Raw genomic sequence first — 21,741 nt, 5'->3', positions numbered from 1 at the left:
GAAAGAAAGAAAGAAAGAAAGAAAAAGCATATTCTTTTAGCAGCATCACAACTTGCACATCCATTCATTTTCACAGAAATACACGTAGAGAAATAAACAACACGTCTCCAACGCGGATCTGATTTATGGAGGATTTATAACGGTGTGATACGCCGCCTCTCGAATTAACTACCGCGAACAAATCATCGTTAAAATAATGCCTGGTAATAAAAAAAAAAAAAAAAAAACCCACTATAAAATTACAACTTTTCCCTCCCACTTCAACAGAATTAAAGCAGAGAGCCGCAGCAGCGTGCCGGGGTATTTAAACAAATCTTGTGTATGAAAATGGCGCCCAATGTACAACAAAACAAACAAACCCAAACTCATCAGCACCGCCCGACGCACGCAAACCCAACATTTCGAGCTTACCTACTCTCGGATTTGCATCAAGGGGGGGAAGCAAACGCCACACAATAAATATCCGACAAAATCCAATATTCCGCTGGTTCAGAGGAGAAACAATGTGTCGGGGCGACACATGCTTTGTTGTGCCGGAGGTGTCCGATGCGCGTAAAGGGGCGGAGCCAGCGAGCGGGGCTCAGTCTCGAGCGGCTCCAGGAGGAGGGCACGCTCACATCCGATCAAAACGGATCGAATACTAACAATAATGAAAGATGATTTAAAAAGTAAAAAAAAACTAAAAAAAACACATGTTTTAAAAAAAGAATAAAAATACGCACTAAATAAGTAGTCTGAAAAGATCATGCGAGTTCAAATGATATAAATAACTAAAAGTAGAAAAAAGTAGAACACAATCTAATTCAAATTCTAATAATGATTACTATTACAATAAATGACACCTACAGAAGCCTTTAAAAAAAAAATCAGTAAGAAAATAAGTGAGAGAGGAAAAAGAGAAAGATGAGAAATTATAAACCAGTGTAGAACATGTGAGTTTGGAGTGATTTCATAATTGTGGAGATATTAGTGGATGGCTTTGGGGAGTGGTGGGCGCAGCTTTGGAGGTTTTTTTTCTGGAGGCCATAATTAATACAACATTTTGTCATGCTTGCAGCTCTTTGGTTACACTTCATGAGTGGAGAAAATTATATATATAGTCTTGTTTTTTGAGAGGATGCATTTACTGCAAAGCAATTAAACAAGAGTGGCAATCCAGAGTGGCAATGAAGCAGCAGCAGTAGCAGCAGTAGCAGCAGGGATCCCCCCCCCCAGGGTTTAATACATTATTGCAGTGCGTTTATCTGCACAGTGTGAGGGTGTCATAAGGGCTTCAACCTTAAGCCAACTATCTAGCCAAGAGGATATCGCTTACAGATTACCAGGGAAGAGAAGAAGTACCTGCTGAGAAACACAATGCCACCCAACCCTGCCTCAATCTAAAATTCAAAAACAAACAAACATGCATATATACGTCCAATCATGTGCCTGCACGCACACACACAAGCGCGTGCGCACACACACGCTCACACACACTCACACACAAGCTGTCTTTCCAGACCGCAGCATGGTCCCCGCCCATCTGCCTGACCCCATTAGAGACATACGTCTCCTGGGCAGAAGGGGGTGGTGAAGGGGTTGACTATTATCTTAACGACACAGAGTAAGGCACCATCATCTTTGTTTTCGGGAGGCATGCGCCACCGCTGCTTTCTCGGCTATTTTGTCCGCTAACCACTAAAGAAAATGTCTTACCAGTTTAAAAAGGTAATTCCACAAATCCAATTGCTTTTTGACTCTCATCAAATCTGTGAGAGGACATGGAGCCAAGCGACGAAAACACAAGAAAATCTCTCTCCCTCTCTTTCCCTCGTGCCGTTAAAAAAAAAAGTGATTTTTCTTTAGACTTTGATCTGGAGCAAAGTGACGAAACAGCAGCCGTGCTGTGCCTTGCCAACCAGGGTGAGGGGGGGGGGGGGGGGGGGGGGGGGGTGTTAAACATTTACTATGGCATGTTGAATTAACATGGACACAAACAGAAAGTAAACAAGAAGTGCATACTTTCAGGTGGAGTTTGATTGTGTTATTCTGGAACGGAGGGAACGTTGGTGTCAAGACAAGGCGAAGGGAAACAAAAGGCGATATGACACATTTGCGTCGGCTGCGGTTGCTTAGGAACCCCCTGCCCTGCCCGGCCCTGTGCCGCCTGCAAGGAGCAGGTGTGGGGCTGGACCCCGGAGAGGGAGGAGAGGGAGGAGAGGAGGAGAGGAGAGGAGGAGCGGCGCTCGCACAGTTCCCCCGAGACGGTGACAGCCTGGAACCACACACACTCTCCTCGCCCCGGCGGACACACCCAAAAAAACACTGACGCACATGCGCCCCGATGGTACCCTTTGCCTCATTTGTTGAAAAGCGCAGGCAAACATGTGATGGAGCAGCGCATTACTCCAGCTGAGTGCATGGGGGTTATGTTTGTTTGGAACATCTTTATCCCCTCCCTGGCACCGTCACTCTGCTGTTACATAATAGCCCATACCACTTCCACCCGATTCATCTCTCTCTGACTTTCAATACTGCATCTGAACCCACAGAGACAAACACGCACACACACAGAGTCGCCTTCTTATGTAAAACAACGTGTGCAGCTTTAAAAAGTCTTGAAATATGACATTTTGAGTGCATGTGACGGAGGCACGGCTGCAGGGTTGTTTTTTTGTGCTCAGATCCGAGCTCTGGAGAGCACTAACAGGATAGATGGTAACGGACCATTAATATTCATAGGGCACCATTATGTTATGAAGAATTTATGAAGCAGGAATGTTCCATGTTTCCGCCCTTTTCTGTCATCAGACGTGCTGCTCCTTCTGGTTAAGGAGTCAAGTTTGAGCCGTCCCGCTCCAAAAAAGACTTGAATTTACACAAGGCGATGAAAGGAGAGTCAGTGCATCATGTTTTGAAGTGTGTCCAACAGAGACAATATGGCAGGAACGACAGGACTTTGCACAGCTGCTCAAAAAAAAAAAAAAAAAAAGCCACTTCATTTGCATCCTCAGACAATGCAAAAAACAATGAGTCAGACTGCTAAACATGGTGCGCCAATGAATATGCATGTGCTTGTCATCAGAGATTTAAAAGACTGTTCAGAAGATCCTCCACCAGGAACCCCGAGGCCCACGGTACACTGCACACATCGTGGCAGACATTCTAGGCCAACTAAAGTGCCTGCTACATTGTGTTTCAGCGTCACCTCATTGCCACTGTAAATGAGCCGGTTGTGTTAGTCTACACTGCCATTTGGTGGCCACAGTGTATACTGCATGCACGTATATTTGTTGACTTCAGTTCCAAGTCAGTGTGATGAAACTGGAGTTGAACATCTATCTATCTATCTATCTATCTATCTATCTATCTATCTATCTATCTATCTATGAAAAAAATTCTACTCAGCTAAACTACAACGAACTACAGAACAACAAATATTACAATAACTTAATTTTACTTCTTACTACAGATGTAGTGTACTCGGGGTTTAAACAGCTGCGTTTTCTCACAACATACTACAGTGAAGATTTAATCCCTACTTCATCTAAGAAGTCAGCAGGAACAGTCTGAGTCGTGGCAGAAGGGAATCCCCGCCGCTTTCAGTCGGCGTCACCTCAGAGGTGGAAAGCATGGCGACGCCATGTGTTCTCCAGAGATAAAGACGTGTTTGCGTGCAGATGCCTCAGGGTGACACGGTCCCAACTACCCCTCCCAAAAACATGTCAGCTCGGGGCACCAGCAGGTCAATTAAAAAAAAAAAAGCTTTCAGGAATTATAGATGCAAGCTTTAACCAGGATTTAGATAATGTTTTGATCCTTATAATGAGTTTGAGGTTGGATGTTAATGAGCATGTCAATGTTGCTTAGATAAAAGTAGTGATGGACACTTTTTCTTAAAGATATATAATGAAAAAGTATTATAATCAGGCATATGTAGGGCATGCACAAGGGAATAGTGCATCAAATTTAAGTAATCAAGTTTACAATGAATGTTATTGAAAAAGATGGAATAGCAGGAATCATATCATGAATATTTCCGCATATGCAATTTTCTTTCCCCCTCCAAGTACGTATTGGAACAGGCGGTGACAGTGTGTTTGATACTCACAACATATAAATGGAGAGGATCATTGCACAGGACAGGAACATCCCAAGATGATGCAGTCAGGTCCAACAGAGAGAGAAAGAGAAAGAATAGTGCTTCAGTTCAGAAAACATTGGAAATATTCACATTACCGTATTCAAGAAGTACTTGTACTTGCAAATTTACTCACGTTACAATTTAAACCCTTTAATCTACTGAGCTGCTTTAAAATCACAAGCTCATAAGTGCTGCGTACTTCCTCAGTTTGAATCAATATTCAAACCTTTTTTTTGTAGGCCCTACATATATTTAACAAACATAAAAACAACATTTTCTAGATTTATATTTGTTTACATGACAATATTTTCTGTTTGTCTGATAAATGTTCTTTGAATGTATTTATTTTATGCTGGCATGTTACATCGAACTCATTCATTCTACTGACAGTACAGTTAAAAGGTTACTTATACTTCTAACAGTTTTGAAAAGTGTTTATATTTTCCTTGGCAGTATTTATAAATAAGAAAACGTTGAGCAAATGCAAGCTCTACATATAATAGACCATTAGAAATATGACAAAATTAAAAACTAAACTACATTTTGCATGCTAAAACTAAATCATATGAAAATATTCTCTTGTGTGTTTGACCTTGAGACCATCGAGCAGAAGAAGAAGAATGAGATTTTTAGCTCAGCCCCTGCAGGACCACTGTTTATCTCAGACTGTCTGCTTTCTAATAAATAGGTTAAATACCTTTAGAGCACTTTGGAACCAAACAGTCTTGGTGGAAATCTCCAAGACAACCTTTTACAATCAAACCTCGTCATTCTGTGTGGGTAATGTTGCTTTATATCGTGGGGGTGTGTTGAGTTGTTTTGTGTCTGCTCACACGGCGGCTGTCTCTGACCTCGCCGCGTTTTAATCCGTCTGCGTTTGCAAGTGAACTCTCAACGAACCGGCGACGGCGCGAGACAAGCCAGAGCCGCGCGTAAAAAATGTCGGTAAATAACAAACCAGTAAATAATGCGGTGTGAGGCGAGTCGTACCTGAGCGGACAGGAGTCTCCTCTCGCGGGTTTTACTCCGCCCTCGGCTCTGTTGCCATAATTCCGGGTGCTCACCTGCAGGAACAGGTCGGAAAGTGTCGCTCGTGCTTCTTTCCAGTCCGCGAGGCGGTGACGCAGCCGCGATGACGCAGCGCGAGGTGGAGGATCAGAGGAGGGAGTCGCGCTCTGACTGAACGAGCCAAACACTGCACAGAAACTATACAGTGTTTGATTCCCTTTTAATCGAATAGCAGCACTTTTACTTTTCATTTGGTAAAACGTTGTAGTTACTTGAATGCAAAATATGTATTTTTCATCCCTGCAGGCTAAAGTTTAGTAGTCAGTGTGTGAGCAGGTGTGGAAGTGGAGGAAATAAACTATTGATATTCACCTTGAGGGAAATACATGTACTGTCGTAGCTTCATTAACATCAGTTGTTTTTAATCGAAGTCTTTTAACACAATTTTATACAAGTATAACAATTATTTAAAAAAAAACACATATATATCTTCTTGCAAATTTACATTTGAGTATAAAGCATTATCCTCACATTATTACATCAACAGTGAAAGGTACATAAACAAACCATAGCCTTACTTCCTCAGGGATTAATAAAGTGTTTCTATTCTATTCTATTCTATTCTACTGTATTCTATTGTATTCTATTGTATTGTATTGTATTGTATTCTATTCTATTCTATTCTATTCTGTTCTATTCTATCTAATCTTTAACGTTATTTCAGCTTTAAATGTAGCATCTGTCTCACTTGTTACCAAACAGCGACTCCATGAAGTAAACAATGCTGGCTTCAGAGAGGACATTAGTGAGTTTTCTCTATTATATAGCTACACATTACTGATTTAAAGGGCGAATATAAAAGAGCAAATGTCAAACTTCAAACTTTCTTTTTTTACACATCGGTCCATATTTGTTTGATTGTAGTATATTAAATAGTTTCTTGAAGCATTCCTTCTTCAATGATTACAAAAAAATGAAAGAAATACATGAACTGAAAAGATAATATTTTTTTTAAAAATGCAAGTAAAGACATAAACGTGGCCAAAATTAAAACAGTAGAAAGATTTTTCCACTTCAACGCCCTTGACGTTCCAGCCGTTGCCACCATGTCGTCTCACAGGCACTGATACATTTTGGTAACAATATGAACTCCCATTCATTTCCCTCTCTTTTTAATATTCTGGAGCTTTTTGCACTGCATGCTCACACTTCTCTCTATTATCACGCAGAACAGCCAGGATCCACCCAGAATGATTATCCTCCAGCAGCCTGGGTGTCTGCGCAGAAGATAAGAGCAACTGTCAGCACAAGACCCCACCAGTCCCGACTCGCTCGCTGCATACCTGCACTTAAACGTCGGTGGGCTGCTGATGAACACGTGTCGCCCCCTGTTGAAGAGCGTCTTTATTGCATTTACGTGATAAAAAAAAAAAAAAAGCTTATTTATGAGATAACACAGCATAAACGACTGTGTGAATGTTTCATCTCGCCCCCAATCTGTAATAATCCTGTAATAAAAACGTCTTTTTCCCCCCATTATGGACTAACTAACTATGATACTCTATTATAATTCCCTGAGCCTAAATCAAGGAGTTTAGGCTGTTGTCATGTTGTTGTTATTCAACTGACTTTATCAAGGTAAAAGTTAAGTTGTTAAAGTGAAAAAGTGGCCCAGACACGATTCAAAGACAATAATTAGATACAGTGAAACGTTACATCCATGCAGGCTTACACCTTTTTAGTAAACGAGCGACTGACTAAATGTAATTTTATCAAGGCTCGTATGGGATGTGTGTGTATGTAATCTGAACATATATCTAGATTTATGTCCTTGATTTCACTTGGATAATGTTGAAATGTGTGTTTCACTTTAAAAAAAAAAAAGAAAGAAAGAAAGAAAAGAAAATGTCACTGGACATGATATCATCCAGGTGCCTTCTATCCAGGGTTGTGGAGAACAAGAGCCAAAAATTATGGTGCAATTCAGGACATACACACTGGACAGGTCACCACAGGGCAAACACACATACAGACCACACGCACTCATATCCACACCGACATGCAATTTAGGGTTGTCAATTGCTTGTTTGTTATAAAAGCTGTGAACCAGAGGTACGAAAATATAAGCAAGAGAAAATGTTCATTCCAACTTATGTTGAATTTTCTTTTTTGTTTCTATTCGAGGAAAACATTAATTTAGCCAACAAATGTATAATAAGAAATAATTACACCATTTGAACCATTAAACTGTGTATTTCCATTAGTCTATATAATATCACTTTTACAAGTTTAATTGGCTCTACTCTCATCAAGAATGTAGATCTATTCCTGGTTACACATGCCTTCCTTTAACTTAGTGAAAACAAACGTTTTTAAAGGCTCTCCAGCTCCCGGTGAGCTGATGATCTGCATCAGTCCTCACTGAGAGCAGTCAGGTGAGGAAACACATTGTTCTGCGGCTGCGACCAGGAAGAGCGCACCGTGGAGATATAATCACCGCCACAACGTTTCTCTCCATGCGCGTGTGTGTCCTGAGAATATAAAGAACTCGGCGTCGCGAGGCAGAAGTTATGACTTTAACATGGCTGACACGGGTCCGTTTTTAACTTCATGTATTATTTTCTACCTGTCTGTCGGAGCCGCGATATTTCAAATCCTCGAGGAGTCCAACTGGGTTTCTGCCAAAGACAAGTACATCCTGCAGAAGGAAAACATTCTGAGGAACTATGCCTGTCTGACCAAAGAAGGACTGGAGGAGATATTGGAGGTAAGGGCGCATTCAAATCACGACTTTAGGAGGTAGTATTTATTGTTTAGATACTTTTTTTTAAGGGGTCTCTTATCTTACGGAGGCTCAGCGGAGATTGGCCACGCGGTCGAAGCAAAGCGCAAAAGAGGCAATTCCGCCAGTCTGTTGACACTCAACATCTCAAGTAACCAGACACACCTCAAACCGGTTATTCAAGTTTTACCACATTAACAGAAAAAGTGTTTGAATGATTCTCATTTTGCATAAAACGATTGCTCTATCAGTTCACTTATATCATGAAATTGACGGAGACGTGCGCCTTTTACGCACAGCACGCCTTCGGAATGTTTGCGCAAGGAGCGCCCCGATGTGAAATTCAATGCTGTCACGCAAAACTCGGCTTGTGTTTGAGTTTTACAAAGGCAAAATTAACGACTTTTTTTTTCTCTTTTCTTTAAATCTAGTCGAGCAACATGAAAGTCGAAGTGCGTCAGTTTGGTTTGAGGTTTTGAGGATTGATTCACTGTGTTTTACGCTCCAGATTGTGTCAGAGGCCGCGGGCCAAGGTGTGACCATCACCGGGGAAAATCACCGCAGCACCTGGGACTGGGCCAACTCGGTCATATTTGCTGCCTCCATTGTAACCACCATAGGTGTGTATGAAATCTCCCCCAGGCTTCTTCACATACTGTTAAGTGCATTACCAATTAAATTAACGCAAAAAGAAGGACAAAATCAACAGCTGTTTTCCTTCTTATAAATACAGCCTCGATCTCTAATTTAACAGCTCTTGTTGTTTACCATCGTAGTATAACGGCTAAAAAAACCTGCCAAAAACCGTCAAAACCGACTTTGGCCTGTAGTTTAGGAAAACGTGAAACGATAGAAAAGATCAACACAGGTAATAAATGTTCTTTTTTACGTGTGTTTGTTGTTTATTTTCTTCTATTTATTTGTTTTAATTACATGTTTTATCTCTGGATAACCTGGACTCTGGTTATTATCAGAATGGAAAGGAAACACACTAATAGGTGGTGAGAGGACATTATAAGATGCATGGAGCTTTTAAAGAACTATTTTAAAGTTTGCAGACAAGGATGTTATTATCAGCCAACAACAATACAATGAGACAAACCCAATTGTATGGAACTTTCTTAAAAGTTAAAAGTGTGTAAAACTTGATCACTGTAATACCAAGCTGAGTAAAATCCTATTTGTTTTGGGAAACGTCTGTCTCATTTATATATTAATCTTTTTTTTTTTTTTTTTACATTTTCACTGTTTTGATTGGACTTTTTGGAAAGATCCTTACCAATAATGTTCACTTAAAGTCAGCTGGGATCACTTCCAGTCCCTCATGAGCGTAACTTGGATGAAGTAGTACCACAGACGAACGTGACAAAGGCCCCAAAGTGATGTAGTGGCGAGCGCTCGATACACAGTGAGAATGCCTCGAATGGGAGTGAGAATGTGTCATTTTCCAGCCAAGAGAAGCAGATTTTTTGTTAAAGAAAGGATTTATAAGTAAAGAAATTGCGCGATGAAACCGGATCGGAGGTTTTCTAGTAAAGCAAAATTATTTCCACCTCGGAAGTGTCCGCTGAATAAAGAACTGGTTAGCAATTGTTCAGACACTATTAAAAACCTTTACTGCACCTGAAAAACTTCCTTTCACTTCATGTGATCCACAGGATATGGTAACGTCGCCCCCAAGACAAAAGGTGGGCGCGTTTTCTGCATCGTCTACGGCCTGTTTGGGATCCCACTGTGTCTGGTGTGGATAAGCCGGCTGGGTTCGTTCTTTGGCGATCGGGCCAAACGACTGTCCGGGATTCTAATACGTAAAGGTGTTTCAGTGGTGAGAATCTGATACGTGGGGGTAGAAGCATTTGTCTGAGTTTTAAGATAAAACATTTGTGTTTTTTGCTTTCCTTCATTACAGAAAAAGGTCCAATTCACCTGCACTGCCATCTTCCTTTTATGGGGCCTGTTGGTGCACCTGGTGATTCCGCCATTCGTCTTCATGTCACTGGAAGGGTGGAGTTACTTGGAGGGCATTTACTTTTCTTTCATCACACTCACGACTGTTGGATTTGGAGATTATGTGGCAGGTGGGAGTCTGAATCTTGGTGTGATTTGTAATATGTGAACTGCGAAATGTTCTAACGGCGACTCTCATTTCAGGTGTGAATCCGGAAATTGAGTACCCTCGCCTGTACCGAGCATTTGCAGAGTTATGGATCTACATGGGCCTGGCCTGGCTGTCTCTGTTCTTCAGCTGGAAGGTCAACATGGTGGTAGAAGCTCACAAAGTGCTGCGGAAAAGGAGACACAAGAATAGACAGTATGAGGAAGCCAAGCCCGAAGAAGAAAAGCCGGAGGACGACGTGAGACCGACCGTCATCGATATCTTTCACTTCCAGTCGGAGCCGGACGAAGACTACAGCACCATCATCAAAGAGATTGGAATAGAGGCAAAAAGAAAAAAGCCGACGGACAAAATCAATCGGTCAAAGAGCTGCAGTGACATCTTGGCCAACAACATCCAGACGCTGGAGCGCTCTCCACGCCACAGACGTATGATCAGCATCAGCGAAGTGTTCTCCAGCGTCAAGGCCGACATGGAGAAAAGCAAACGAGACAAGCAGCAGCCGACGATACACGAAATCCTGAGAGACCCCGAACCCGCAGACGCCGTGACAGGAGACGATAAGGGGAAGGCGGACAGCCGTGCCTCTGATTCAGACGGAGATGGTATCGTCTTCACGGTGCCTACCTCAGATAATCCGGAAGAAAAGAGCATGCAGCACCCTGCTGGAGGGGAGACGCGGTTCACAATATCAAAGGTCGTCGAGGAGGACTTGTTAGTGGATACGACCGAGAAAGGGTGAAAGAACCAGTCGGGGTAGTTTGTGATAGGTAGTTATATTTAATACAATAGCAAATACTGTTACAAATCAAACAGCAGGTTGTGGAGACACCACATAAGTTTTCAGATGATTTCCTGGCGCTCATTCGACTTTTTAGCTGCAAACGATGAGCCTTCAGTTGCTCAAGATCAAACTTTTTGCACTGCTATTTATGCAATATGAATGTCATGAAATGTAAACACTTGTGACCGTATGTTGAAAACGTGCACTGACCGGACTATTTCCAATCACAGTACAGGGCTTTGTGGAAGGCCGAACCAATAAGCAGGTGGTGATGTTGGAGCCAATAATTACACGTCCGTGGTCAATGTACTCCTGGCTCACCGCCGGCCGCTCTGAGAGAACGTTCTGGATCGTGAGGATCTCGGGGAGAAATGTAAGAAAAGAAAAGAAAAAAAATTAAACAAAGAATAATATTAATGATACTGTCACTAGACGAACCTCAACCTCAGATCTGGGCGGATCCTCGGGGGTTGAATGGCACCAGCTTTGCTGAATTCGGATGACAACCGAGCCACAAGTCGCCCGTCTTCTGGTCCACGTCGATATTATCACAGAGCGATCGACTGCAGTTTGAACGTCACACGCAGGAAAACAACACTTGATCCAGGATAACTGACACAAGACACTCATGTGTAATGATCGATTAGATGGAAACAGTCCAAATTAATACCAAAGCATCAACCCCATGTCCTGTGAAATAGTCCACCGATGACAAGCTGACTTTGATGAAGTCGGAGCACTGCCATTTTCTAATTTTGAGAATTGAGCCAGCAGCCTGTTATTGTTTGTCTCTGAAGGTGAGAAAATTCACCCCACTTGTGCACATTCTATTTACATTAAATGTCATTTGTTTGATCAAAAATATCTGTGGCTGTAGTTTTTATATTTATGATGCAGGTATGAGTGTGAAAAGACAAAAAATAAAAAAAACTGATTTATGCAGAACTGTCAAGCGTTACAGAGGAGTAGGTGTAATAGAAACACACAATACAACCTTTAGATTAACATCTGTGACCCAGTTTTATTCTCAAAATGTGCATTCAAATCCACAATGACGTGAAACGTGCACAGTTACAAACACGTCGACGACGGTAAATACATCTTTTCCTATTAGGTATAATTATTTTCCACAAGATGTGCCAATAGCAGGCCAGCAAAACATATTCACAGGCGTTTGAAAACAAAATCATCTTTGCACTTGAGGGATCCTCAGACACGCCCAGAGGGTTTCGCTTCAATCAGATCCTGTTTTTCCTGCTGGACGCTTTTTTTTAACGTACAAAACCTGCTCCTTACATGATAAAGTAGTGATCATTCAAGATTTTATTGTAAAGAGAAACCCCACCCGCCCCCTCCTTATTTTTTTTTTTACCATAGAAGAAATGCACTTTAGGATCGGTGGAAATTCACGGCCTGTTGAATCTATTTTCTTTCCAGTGCAGCCGCTTATTCGGATTTGTGAGTGCCACATAGTTCTGTACCAAATCCCTGAGTGAGATGCCTTTTCCTGCACCGTCGTTTACCCATAAATTAGTACAGGTGGCACTCGCCCCCCCCAAAAAAACACACAACTTGTCAACTTTGCTTTCGACACAGTCCTCACTCGTCTGTGTGATTAATATAAAAAGGGGAGATTCAATACTTTATCTTTAATTCAATAATGCATTTCTTTTTTTTTTCTTTTCTTTAAAGAACAGCCTGCAATATTTATTCCAAGTCACAACACAAGGCTTTATGGAACACGCTGCCAATGAGCAGCTTTCCTCCGTAGACGGTCGCGACAGACGAGCCCATGATCACCTGGCCGTCGTCCATATACACCTGAGTCACCACCGGTTTGTCGGTGTGGATGTTCTGGATACGGATGACCTGAAGTCGTAAACAAAGCCGGTGAGAAACGAGAAAAGATTTATAGATGTTCCCATTTTCAGTAAAATCTGGATTAAAAATTTAAAAAAATTAAAATAAAAAGCATAAAAACAAAATGCACAAACCTCTGATCCAGGTGGGTCTTTGGGGTCAAACATAAAAAGCTTCCATGCGTTCGGGTGACAGCCTGACCAAAGGTCGCCAGTCTCTGGGTCGACTTCGATATTGTCGCAGAGCGAGCCCACGGTCACGGACTGGTGACATAACCAGAGAAAAGATTGTCAGGCGGGCGATTTTCACACATTTCTATCTCTCCCACAGGCTCACACACGAAATAACCAACGTAACGTTTATATTGTGATTTAATAACGCCACGGTAACAACTCTCACCTGTTGTGTTAACTTAATTTAGATTTTTCAAACTGAAGCTTGGTCCAAGATGCATGTGATGTCACTGTGGTTACTTACTCCTTCAAGGGTCAACTAAAGACCTATTTATTTCTTCAGGCTTTCGCTTAGTTCTTTTAGGGATGTTATGTATATCAATGTGTTGTCTTGGCCTTTTAAATCTGTATTTGCATTTTATCCCCGTTTTATGTTTTTTTTTACTGAAACTGTGAAGCGCTTTGTGACCTTGGTCTGCGAAAGGCGCTATATAAATAAAGTTTTACTTACTTTACTTACTTGCAATTAGAAGAATATCTTGCACAATTATCTCAAATATCAAACTGTTTTCTTTATTGTACACATTCACACAGATGTTAAAATTTAAATAATTGAAGTGCCCCCCCCCCTCAAAGCGGTGGTGACATGAAATGACTCGTGTGTGTGTATGTGTGTGTGTGTGTGTGTGTGTGTGTGTGCATTGCACACTGCAGTCATGACATGCACTTTGAAGAGTGTGTGCGCTCTAAGGTTTGCAGTTTATGCTTCTGATGCAGCGAGAGAGGCAGTACAACCTGTACTTGCAGCGATTGCTTCAGATGGAAGACATTTAAAAATGTATCTTTTATACAAACTAAACCATGTAATGAGCTGTGGAGCAAACAACAACATACAAAATGCATCCGTTACCTTCACACGGGCCAATGAGTTGTCATCTTTTCGTTCCAACACATGCACATCCTGGTCAAGTACATCCGCAACATATATGTGCCTTCAAACAAGAAAATAAGACGGCATAGGAAATTCAGACCCGATGAAAGGTAAAACAGCTGAGCTGGCATTTCGTGCAGAACGATTCTGACCTTTTGTCGGGCGAGATGTTGATCCCGTTTGCAAAGTAATAACCTTCAGACACCACTTTGACGTCCCCTGGACTGTAGTACACAACGTTAGACCAAGGCTGAGCCAGGATGGGCTCCACCACACCTTTGAGGATTTCGTTGGAGAAGTAGTGATCGTTGGTGGCGTAGAAACTGTCGACTCCCACCGCGACGACGTCGTTCACACTGGGAGGAAAACATCACCATCATGCGTGTTATATACATGAATATACACACTTTTAGACGAAAAATGTTAAAAAAAAAAAAGTACTAGATTTACCACATATAGGAAGAATATGCCGCGGTGTATTCAGATGAAATGCGTCACTATGGCGTACCTGTAGAGAAGCTCGTGTTTGATGGTCTTCACGTGCAGCAGAGAGAGGTCGTCTTCGAGAAACCTGAAGAGCTCCACTTGGCTTTTGTGTTCAGGATGACTGACCACGAACAGATACACTGCGTCGTCTAAATGATGCGAAGCGAGGAAAACGTTGGACATAGAAACTCGTAACTAACCCAGTGACTTATAATGTTTGATAATTAAAAAAAAAAAAAAAAAAGGAGTAATAGAGAGTACACGTCAAATCTTTTACCACGTGGGTCGATGTAAGCGCTGATGCCGTGCGGGTTGAAAGACTCCAGATCGAAGTTTCTCGGCATGCGCAGCTCCGCAGGTTTCATCCGCGGATCTTGTACGTCGAGGGAGAAGATCTTTCCGGTTACTTCTGTTTGAGGCATTCCAGGATATTTGAGGCCCTGGAAGCGTTGACGTCAGTGTCAAGTTAGACAATGTTAAAAAAAAAAACTGTGTGACATCCCAGTGCAGAAGTTCTGATCGTGCTGATGATTTCAAGCATGTCGAACCAGATTCAAAGCAAAACATTAGTCGTACCCCCCCCCCCCCCCCAATATAACAACCTGATCCATCACAGCCACTGGAGCGCATCATGAGGTTGTGTTAATATAAAACAGAACAAGTTGATCTTTGGATGAAAGTTCAGGATGATAAAAGACCTGCTTTCTTCAGAGAGATAATCTTGAAGGCCAGAGTTTTTATGTTTTGGTGTTTTTTGTGTCTTTATACGAAGTCCCACAGCACTGCAACAGTGTTTTGTCTAAGTTGGTGTTTTAATAAAACAAGAAAATGAATGAATCCATACTGATTTGTGACTCAAAATACAGAAACACGAGGCAACTGGAAAGCTCCCACAACCATTTTTTTCATTTACAAGGCTTCACTCACTGAACTTAACGAGCTACAGAAGAAAAATGTATGGCAAGAGACTAAACTTCTCTATATGCCAGCAAATGAAAAGTTTTGTTTCTGAAGACCTCATCCTTGTTGTAACCGTCTGTCCTACAGCTCAATTGCACAAAGACATCAAAACAAGGGGCCATGATGCTCATAATAATCTGGACAATTCGTCGTAAAGAATCAGCAGATCATCAGGTTTCTCCTATAAAGAAATACTTTCAGCTATTAACTTCCATTGTGCTCAGATGTTACTTATCTTTTTGTCCTACTCATTATTTCACATCACCAGCATAAGGGGAAAGAAAGGCTGTACCTGCAGGCAACCTTTGTTATAATATCACCTGAATGAGATGTACAGCAAGATGAAGTGTTCACATAAAGATAATAGTTGTAAAAAGTAGTCAATAATACAAATATTACAGTCAGGCTGAGGGTGTATGAACACATACAAGGGAACATTAAAACCTGGTCTTTTCATAGATTATGATGGGTAATCTTTTACAGTGTGTGGACTGAGTTTATTTAGGAGAGTCACTCTCCATGTGTTTGACCTTTAATGGACAGGTCAGTACCCCAGGATCTGCTCCAGAAACCTGCCATCCTTATTAGGTGTACAAGATAGAAAGACCACTGGGAATGTGATCTGATTGTTAAAAAATATATATATTGTTATAAAATATATAGTTAAAAATTTATCGTTATTGTGTTATCAGAGGATTCACCTTATTCTTTTGTTGGAGCGTGAATACATTCGCGGGACAGACCGTTTTTTGTTTGCTTTTTTAAGTCATATGAGGTCAATCTGGGCTGTAACGGAATCCTCTCTGGTATTTTCCGAGAGGAAGTATTTCCTTGTTTGTGAATTCCTCTGACATTATCTGACAGTGCAGGGAAAAGCTTCAAAGTTCAGTGTTTGCTGCATGCATTGCACTTTTAAAACTAATGACTGGGGATCATGCAAGACGATCGAGGCTCGATATGTTTATCAAATGTCTGTTTTAAGTATCGATCGGTGGTTGCAGGTTTAGCTGATCTGCAACACAAATACTCACAGCGCTGATAAAGGCGCGCCCGTTGCCCAGAACCGTGATGTCCTCTGACCCGAAATCTGCAAAACATGATTGTTAGGCGGCTCATTTTCGATGCGTCTGCATGCATTTTGCTCGTTTACCCAGGTTTTTCAGTAGGACACAGTTGGGTAGATGTTTATTGACCAGCTCCCTGGAGGCGAGAGTCCGTTTTCTGCAGCACAGGAGTGAAATCACACCACTGCAGGTGACCAGCAATAACCCCCCCACCAAAAAAAAAGTACAATCTTGTGAAGAAAAGCGGGTATAAATTGTTTCTTTATACGTTACCTGAAGTTGAGAATCCTCTCCCCCAACAGCGCCGATATCGCAGCTATTACAAGCGAGATATAGACAACCTTCCCCATGGTGGAGATCAAACTTTTCACAGTTCGAGAGGGAGCGACCACTGGGTTAGAGGCGTGACAACATGATGCGTTCATGGATGTCGGAAATAGTTAAATCAAACATGTTCAGTGTTATTCTTTTATCCCTTTTATCCCTTAAATAAATAATTCTACTTTATCGATTCATATAATAAGCTCTGGCCTTTTATATCCGACAATATGTACAATTTTATTTTGAACATCAGAATTTCTTACATTAAATTACGGTTTATATAATGGATTTATGGCTATTCTTGAACCTTCATGTATGAGAAAATTCATATGCAAAAGCTTCTATAAGAACAGAACATATGCTACATTACATCATTTCTACTTTTAAAAAAATTAAGCGAAAGGACCAACGTCATAGAATTCCCATGTTTGATATGAGTACTTGAATGCAGCAACTATGGCTGGAGTTGCTGGAGTTGAATTCACAGTCTGGTGGATAAAAGTTAAGGAATTTCCTTTTTTCTTTTTCTTTTTTTTTAATACTAGCGGAGTCCGTTCAGACGCAGCCCAATGTTGACACAAGAAATTTGTATAGGCTACATAAAAACACAAACACACAAATCCAAAAAGGATCTTCTTCTTCTTCTTCTTCTTCTTCTTCCCTACCCTATTTGACTTAACAAAGAAACAACTCTGAATTCTTTGGTCTTTAATGTTTTTTAATGGGGTTTTTTAAACAGGGTTTATATATAAAACATTACGAAGGTTTGCTTTTGATTAATGTTTCTTCCGCACTCTGACAAACGCGTGTAATCTGTACAGTCACTGCTCACTCCAAGTCACAGTACAGTGCTTTATGGAAGGCAGTGCCAATGAGCAGCTTTCCTCCGTAGGCTGCCGCAACAGACGAGCCCATGATCACATGACCATCGTCCATAAACACCTGAGTCACCACGGGCTGATCAGAGTGGATGTTCTGGATGCGGATGACCTGGAGGAAATATCAAGAAGTATCCATCAATAACAATGTGGATGCAGATTTCATATTTTTCTGTTCTTGTCACGAAGAGCTTCTGGCTGAAGGGAAAAGACAAACCTCTGCTCCGGGCGGGTCTTTAGGGTCCATCATGAAGGCTTTCCATCCATTAGGGTGGCAGCCTAACCACAGGTCGCCGGATTCTAGCTCAACTTCAACATTGTCACAGAGAGAGCCCACATCCACAGTCTGGTGACACAAGTTAGGATTAGACCAACTTTAACAACAACAACAACAATAACTCATTGTTAATTTAATTAGGGCTAGGGTCATCCCTAATTTAATTTAATTTAATTTAATTTAATTTAATTTAATTTAATTGTGGCCATGAAAAAATAAAATAAACAACCAAAAGATATCTCACCAGTGAAAAAAACAACAGCAGAACAATATAATCTGGTTGCAAATCCAAAAAGGAGTGGGACTTATTAAACTAACTTATTAAATCCAATCTCTTGCCCACAAATAAAAAATTTTTAGCTTCTACTTATTTAACAATAAATGTATTTATGCATGTTAGAACTATAGTATTATGAATAATAATAATAATACTAATAATAAAAAGAAGAAGAAGAAGTAAAGCATTAATTACCTTCACTAAGGCCAAAGAGCTGTTATGTTTTCGCTCCATCACATGCACCTTGTGGTCAAACAGATCCACCACATATATGTGCCTATAAATAGAAGAGATTCAGACTTCAGAAACATAAATGTGCGTTTCCACAGTTGTAGAAAAAAATAAATCCTTCTTACCTTCCGTCTGGTGAAATGTTGATTCCATTTGCAAAGTAATACCCCTGAGAGACCACTCTCACTTCTTCCGGACTGTAATACACAACATCACACCAAGGCTGTGCAAGAATCGGCTCCACAAACGCTTTGAGGAGTTTGTGGGAGAAGTAGTGATCATTGGTGGCGTAGAAGCTGTCGACTCCCACTGCAACGATGTCATTCACACTGGGGGTGGGTAAAAAAAAAAAAGAAAAACCCACTCAGAATACTACGTTTCAGCATGTGATCAGTAAACATATACCACATTAATTAGAGTCAGGTTTTTGAAGTGTACCTGTGGAGAAGCTCATGTTTGATGGTTTTCACATGCACAAGAGAGATGTCTTCCTCATCAAATATGAAGAGCTCCACTTGGCTTTTGTGTTGAGGATGATTGACCACAAACAGATATATCTCATCTAAGAAACAATGAGAAACAAAGGGCCATGAAGGAAATAGTGAAGATAGACTGAAAGAGTTCAAACAGAGAGGGGGCATACAGTTCCTGTCACTGATGATATAAAGCCTGATACTGTGAACAGGTACAATTTCAATCACCTGAAGACATGAAGTCCTGTGTTCTGTGCAGATTGTAAAGTTTCCCAAGTCTTTGGTGATAAACTGGATCACGTGAATACAATCTGACGCGACTTGTTATACAAGTTCGGGAGTCTTTCTTTTAATTGAACCGTCAGAAACGCATCTTTAGTTGCAGGATGTCTTTGAAAAAAAAACAACAACAAAAAAACAATGGGGTAATGCTTATTCCTCCTTCTGCATACTGTATATGCCTTATGTGCTTCATCACAGAGATATACTGTACAATTAGTGAACGATTTCTTCATTTGTATTCAGTGTCAAATGTACAGGCACACCCAAAACTGTCCTGTTTATTGTACCCAGAAGGTAACTACTGTCTTTAATCACTGCCAGTGATTGCAGCAGGTTTGGCCGCATATTGTGCGCACCCATGCACACACACACACACACACACACACACACACACACACACACACACACACACACACACACACACACACACACACACACACACACACACACACACACACACACACCTAAACACATAAAAAACCAACACTTGAAGGGAAGCAGCCTTCAGTTCAAGTGAACTAAAAAGAAATTATTTACTTTACATAAAATGCATCTTTGGAGATATATATATATATATATATATATATATATATATATACACACACAAAAACACACACACAAACTATATATCTATAGTGTGTGTGTGTGTGTGTGTGTGTGTGTGTGTGTGTGTGTGTGTGTGTGTGTGTGTGTGTGTGTGTGTGTGTGTGTGTGATTATAGACTCTACCGGTTGGATCGATGTACACACTGATGCCGTGAGGATTGAATGACTCCAGATCAAAGTTCCCACTAATGTGCATCTCCATCACACTCAGACCAGGATCTTGTAGGTCCAGGTAGAAGATTTTTCCGGGTGCATCTGACGCCGGCAGTCCTGGATACTTAAGTCCCTTAAAGTCAAATATAAATGAAAGATATTGCTAAAAAAAAAAAATCAAATTATGAACAAACGGCTATGGTTTGTAATGTCAACACCAGCCGTGCTCCTCACTTTAATACTCCCATCATTCAGTTTAAACACTTACAGCACTGATGAAAGCAACTCCATCATCAAGGATCGTTATGTCTTCGGATCCATTGACTGGGAAGAAAATGAAAAGTCTCTCCTGTTAAATTTCCTAAACGTCACACCAGTCATCCGGCTGCATTTTGATAAATACCAACCAAGATTTTTCAGGAAACTACAGTTGGGAAGATGATTCTGCACCAGCTCTCTGGAAGCCAGACTCCTTTTCCTGCAGATTTTCCAACATAATAATAAGTTAAAAAAAAAAAAAAAAAAAAAAAAAGCAGTTTGGAATAAACATCTAACCACATGATGACACTCTTGAGTTCTACATTACCTCAAGTTGATGGCTCTCTCTCCCAAAAGCGCTGACAAGGCAGCGATGGCAAGTGTGACGAAGACCTTTCCCATAGTGAAATCATGAAGACGACGCTTCAAAAATGCGTTAAATTGAGCGACTGTTGAGTCCAGGCGCGTCCCCACAGGCGCGTCTCGAGGCGCGTCCCCGGAGGCGCGTCCCCAGAGGCGCGTCTCGAGGCGCGTCTGCAGGCTGCGTTCAAGACCGTCGGAAATAATCCCAAAACACACGTCTTCAGACGTCTACTTCCTTTCTTGTTGTCTTTGGTTGACCTTTATATCACACAACGCATTCGTTGTGTGATTGAGCAGCATCAGTACAACAAGTCATGAGCGAAATCAAGATAATTATTCAAATTCATTGAACTAAAAATGTATAGTGATGGATATTTGCCAGCACAACAAAGTTTAATGATAAAAATCTTTAGCAAATGGAAGGGCCTAATCAGTTTATTATTGTTCATTATCAATGGAAATTGAACCTGAAAGCTTCTGATTGGGAGGCGACCTCTTCACGCCACTGAGCCACAGCCACCCCCAGACTTACTTACTGAACCCACTGTACAACTACAGTATCTCCCATATTGGTATATACGAGATATAATTGATTTAAATCAAAATTTTCCCTTAGTTTAAGAGCATTCGTACACTTTAGAAAAGTTCACGAGATCATACAGCATGAACAAGTTGAACATTTTCAAGAAAATTAGGTGAAGTCTAAACATAAAGCTGCTTTCAACTATGCTGCTTGGTGGAAAATAAGCTTCTTTTGTTCGGCTGTGAAAGAAACCAGAGCACCTGGTGAACCTGGAGAACGAGTCCCTTCAACGCACAATGATGAGGGTCCAATGGTGGAATGGGAATGTTCATATGCAAAACATCTGTGTGGACGCATCGTTTCTTCTTTCAGGATGCCGTGCCAATTTCAAATTTGCCCTGTTCCTCGCCAGATCATTCTCTTAACGGCTTTTCATCCTTCTATATTCTTTCCATCGATGGCTGTGCTGTGATGAGTGCATCTCTCTCCACCGTCAGACTCCTGGGCCTCAAGTTCAAAAGCTTTTCCCTTTCAAGAGATCGTTGTACCGGTAGGTTGTGTACAATTTCTCTCAGTCAAACTAGATTGCACAAGCTCTCCATTCCTTTGTTCTCATTCTCCAAAACCTGTTCTGCCTGTTTTTTCATTTGTTTGACCAGCGACTTGTACTCGTTTGTACCTGTAGGAGCCATTCTTTTTTGTTGTGCATGTATTTCACTTTTAACCACAAGGGGTGGTGTTGTTTCTGTTGCGTTTCCTTGCCAGCAGCAGGTGCCCAGCTGCTTAAGATCAGGGAAGTAATTAGTTTGAGTT

At 41.1% G+C, this 21,741-nt stretch overlaps 3 protein-coding genes across 11 annotated transcripts in view; 1 reads left to right on the top strand and 2 right to left on the bottom strand.

Moving 5' to 3' along the window:
- Window positions 1-4,218, bottom strand: part of LOC308133720 (uncharacterized protein) — a 31,672-nt gene extending 27,454 nt beyond the window's left edge. For 8 of the 9 annotated variants that reach the window (XR_013936744.1, XM_080501210.1, XM_080501215.1 and 5 more), the window contains exon 1: window positions 412-540. The gene's annotated coding sequence lies outside the window, so the exon portion shown is untranslated. Of the gene's footprint in view, window positions 1-411; window positions 541-4,090 lie in introns of those variants that run through there. The other variant, XM_080501211.1, reaches the window with a different exon arrangement.
- Window positions 4,219-7,712: 3,494 nt separating this feature from the next.
- LOC308133585 (potassium channel subfamily K member 5-like) lies at window positions 7,713-11,621 on the top strand (the record flags this gene model as incomplete). Its single annotated transcript, XM_080501034.1, has 5 exons — window positions 7,713-7,898; window positions 8,422-8,533; window positions 9,572-9,738; window positions 9,823-9,991; window positions 10,065-11,621. 5 exons carry the CDS (start codon window positions 7,713-7,715, stop codon window positions 10,769-10,771), a joined length of 1,341 nt encoding a protein of 446 aa, XP_080357160.1. The 3' UTR covers window positions 10,772-11,621.
- Window positions 11,622-11,819: 198 nt separating this feature from the next.
- LOC308133801 (uncharacterized protein) lies at window positions 11,820-20,470 on the bottom strand. Its single transcript, XM_080501313.1, has 19 exons — window positions 20,371-20,470; window positions 20,192-20,262; window positions 20,053-20,108; window positions 19,755-19,917; window positions 18,710-18,833; window positions 18,397-18,600; window positions 18,236-18,317; window positions 17,704-17,832; window positions 17,441-17,598; window positions 17,064-17,077; window positions 16,561-16,678; window positions 16,374-16,444; window positions 16,255-16,310; window positions 14,541-14,703; window positions 14,286-14,412; window positions 13,930-14,133; window positions 13,757-13,838; window positions 12,808-12,936; window positions 11,820-12,682 (listed from the first exon to the last, which is right to left on the bottom strand). Exons 1-19 carry the CDS (start codon window positions 20,442-20,444, stop codon window positions 12,521-12,523), a joined length of 2,187 nt encoding a protein of 728 aa, XP_080357439.1. The 5' UTR covers window positions 20,445-20,470; the 3' UTR covers window positions 11,820-12,520.
- Window positions 20,471-21,741: the final 1,271 nt, after the last annotated feature.

The sequence above is a fragment of the Blennius ocellaris genome, assembly GCF_963422515.1.
Source record: "Blennius ocellaris genome assembly, chromosome: 8".
NCBI classification, from domain to species: Eukaryota; Metazoa; Chordata; class Actinopteri; order Blenniiformes; family Blenniidae; genus Blennius; species Blennius ocellaris.
Note: the sequence above shows the minus strand (reverse complement) of the source record. Positions and strands in the feature narration are given on the sequence as shown.

Excerpts from the sequence above, each read along its gene's own strand:
- LOC308133801 (XM_080501313.1), bottom strand. The coding sequence starts at position 20,444 with ATGGGAAAGGTCTTCGTCACACTTGCCATCGCTGCCTTGTCAGCGCTT. Across the intron at positions 18,834-19,754 it reads TGTGTACATCGATCCAACCG|ATGAGATATATCTGTTTGTG; the intron begins GTAGAGTCTATA and ends ATTGTTTCTTAG. Across the intron at positions 16,445-16,560 it reads GAGAGGATTCTCAACTTCAG|AAAACGGACTCTCGCCTCCA; the intron begins GTAACGTATAAA and ends CCTGTGCTGCAG.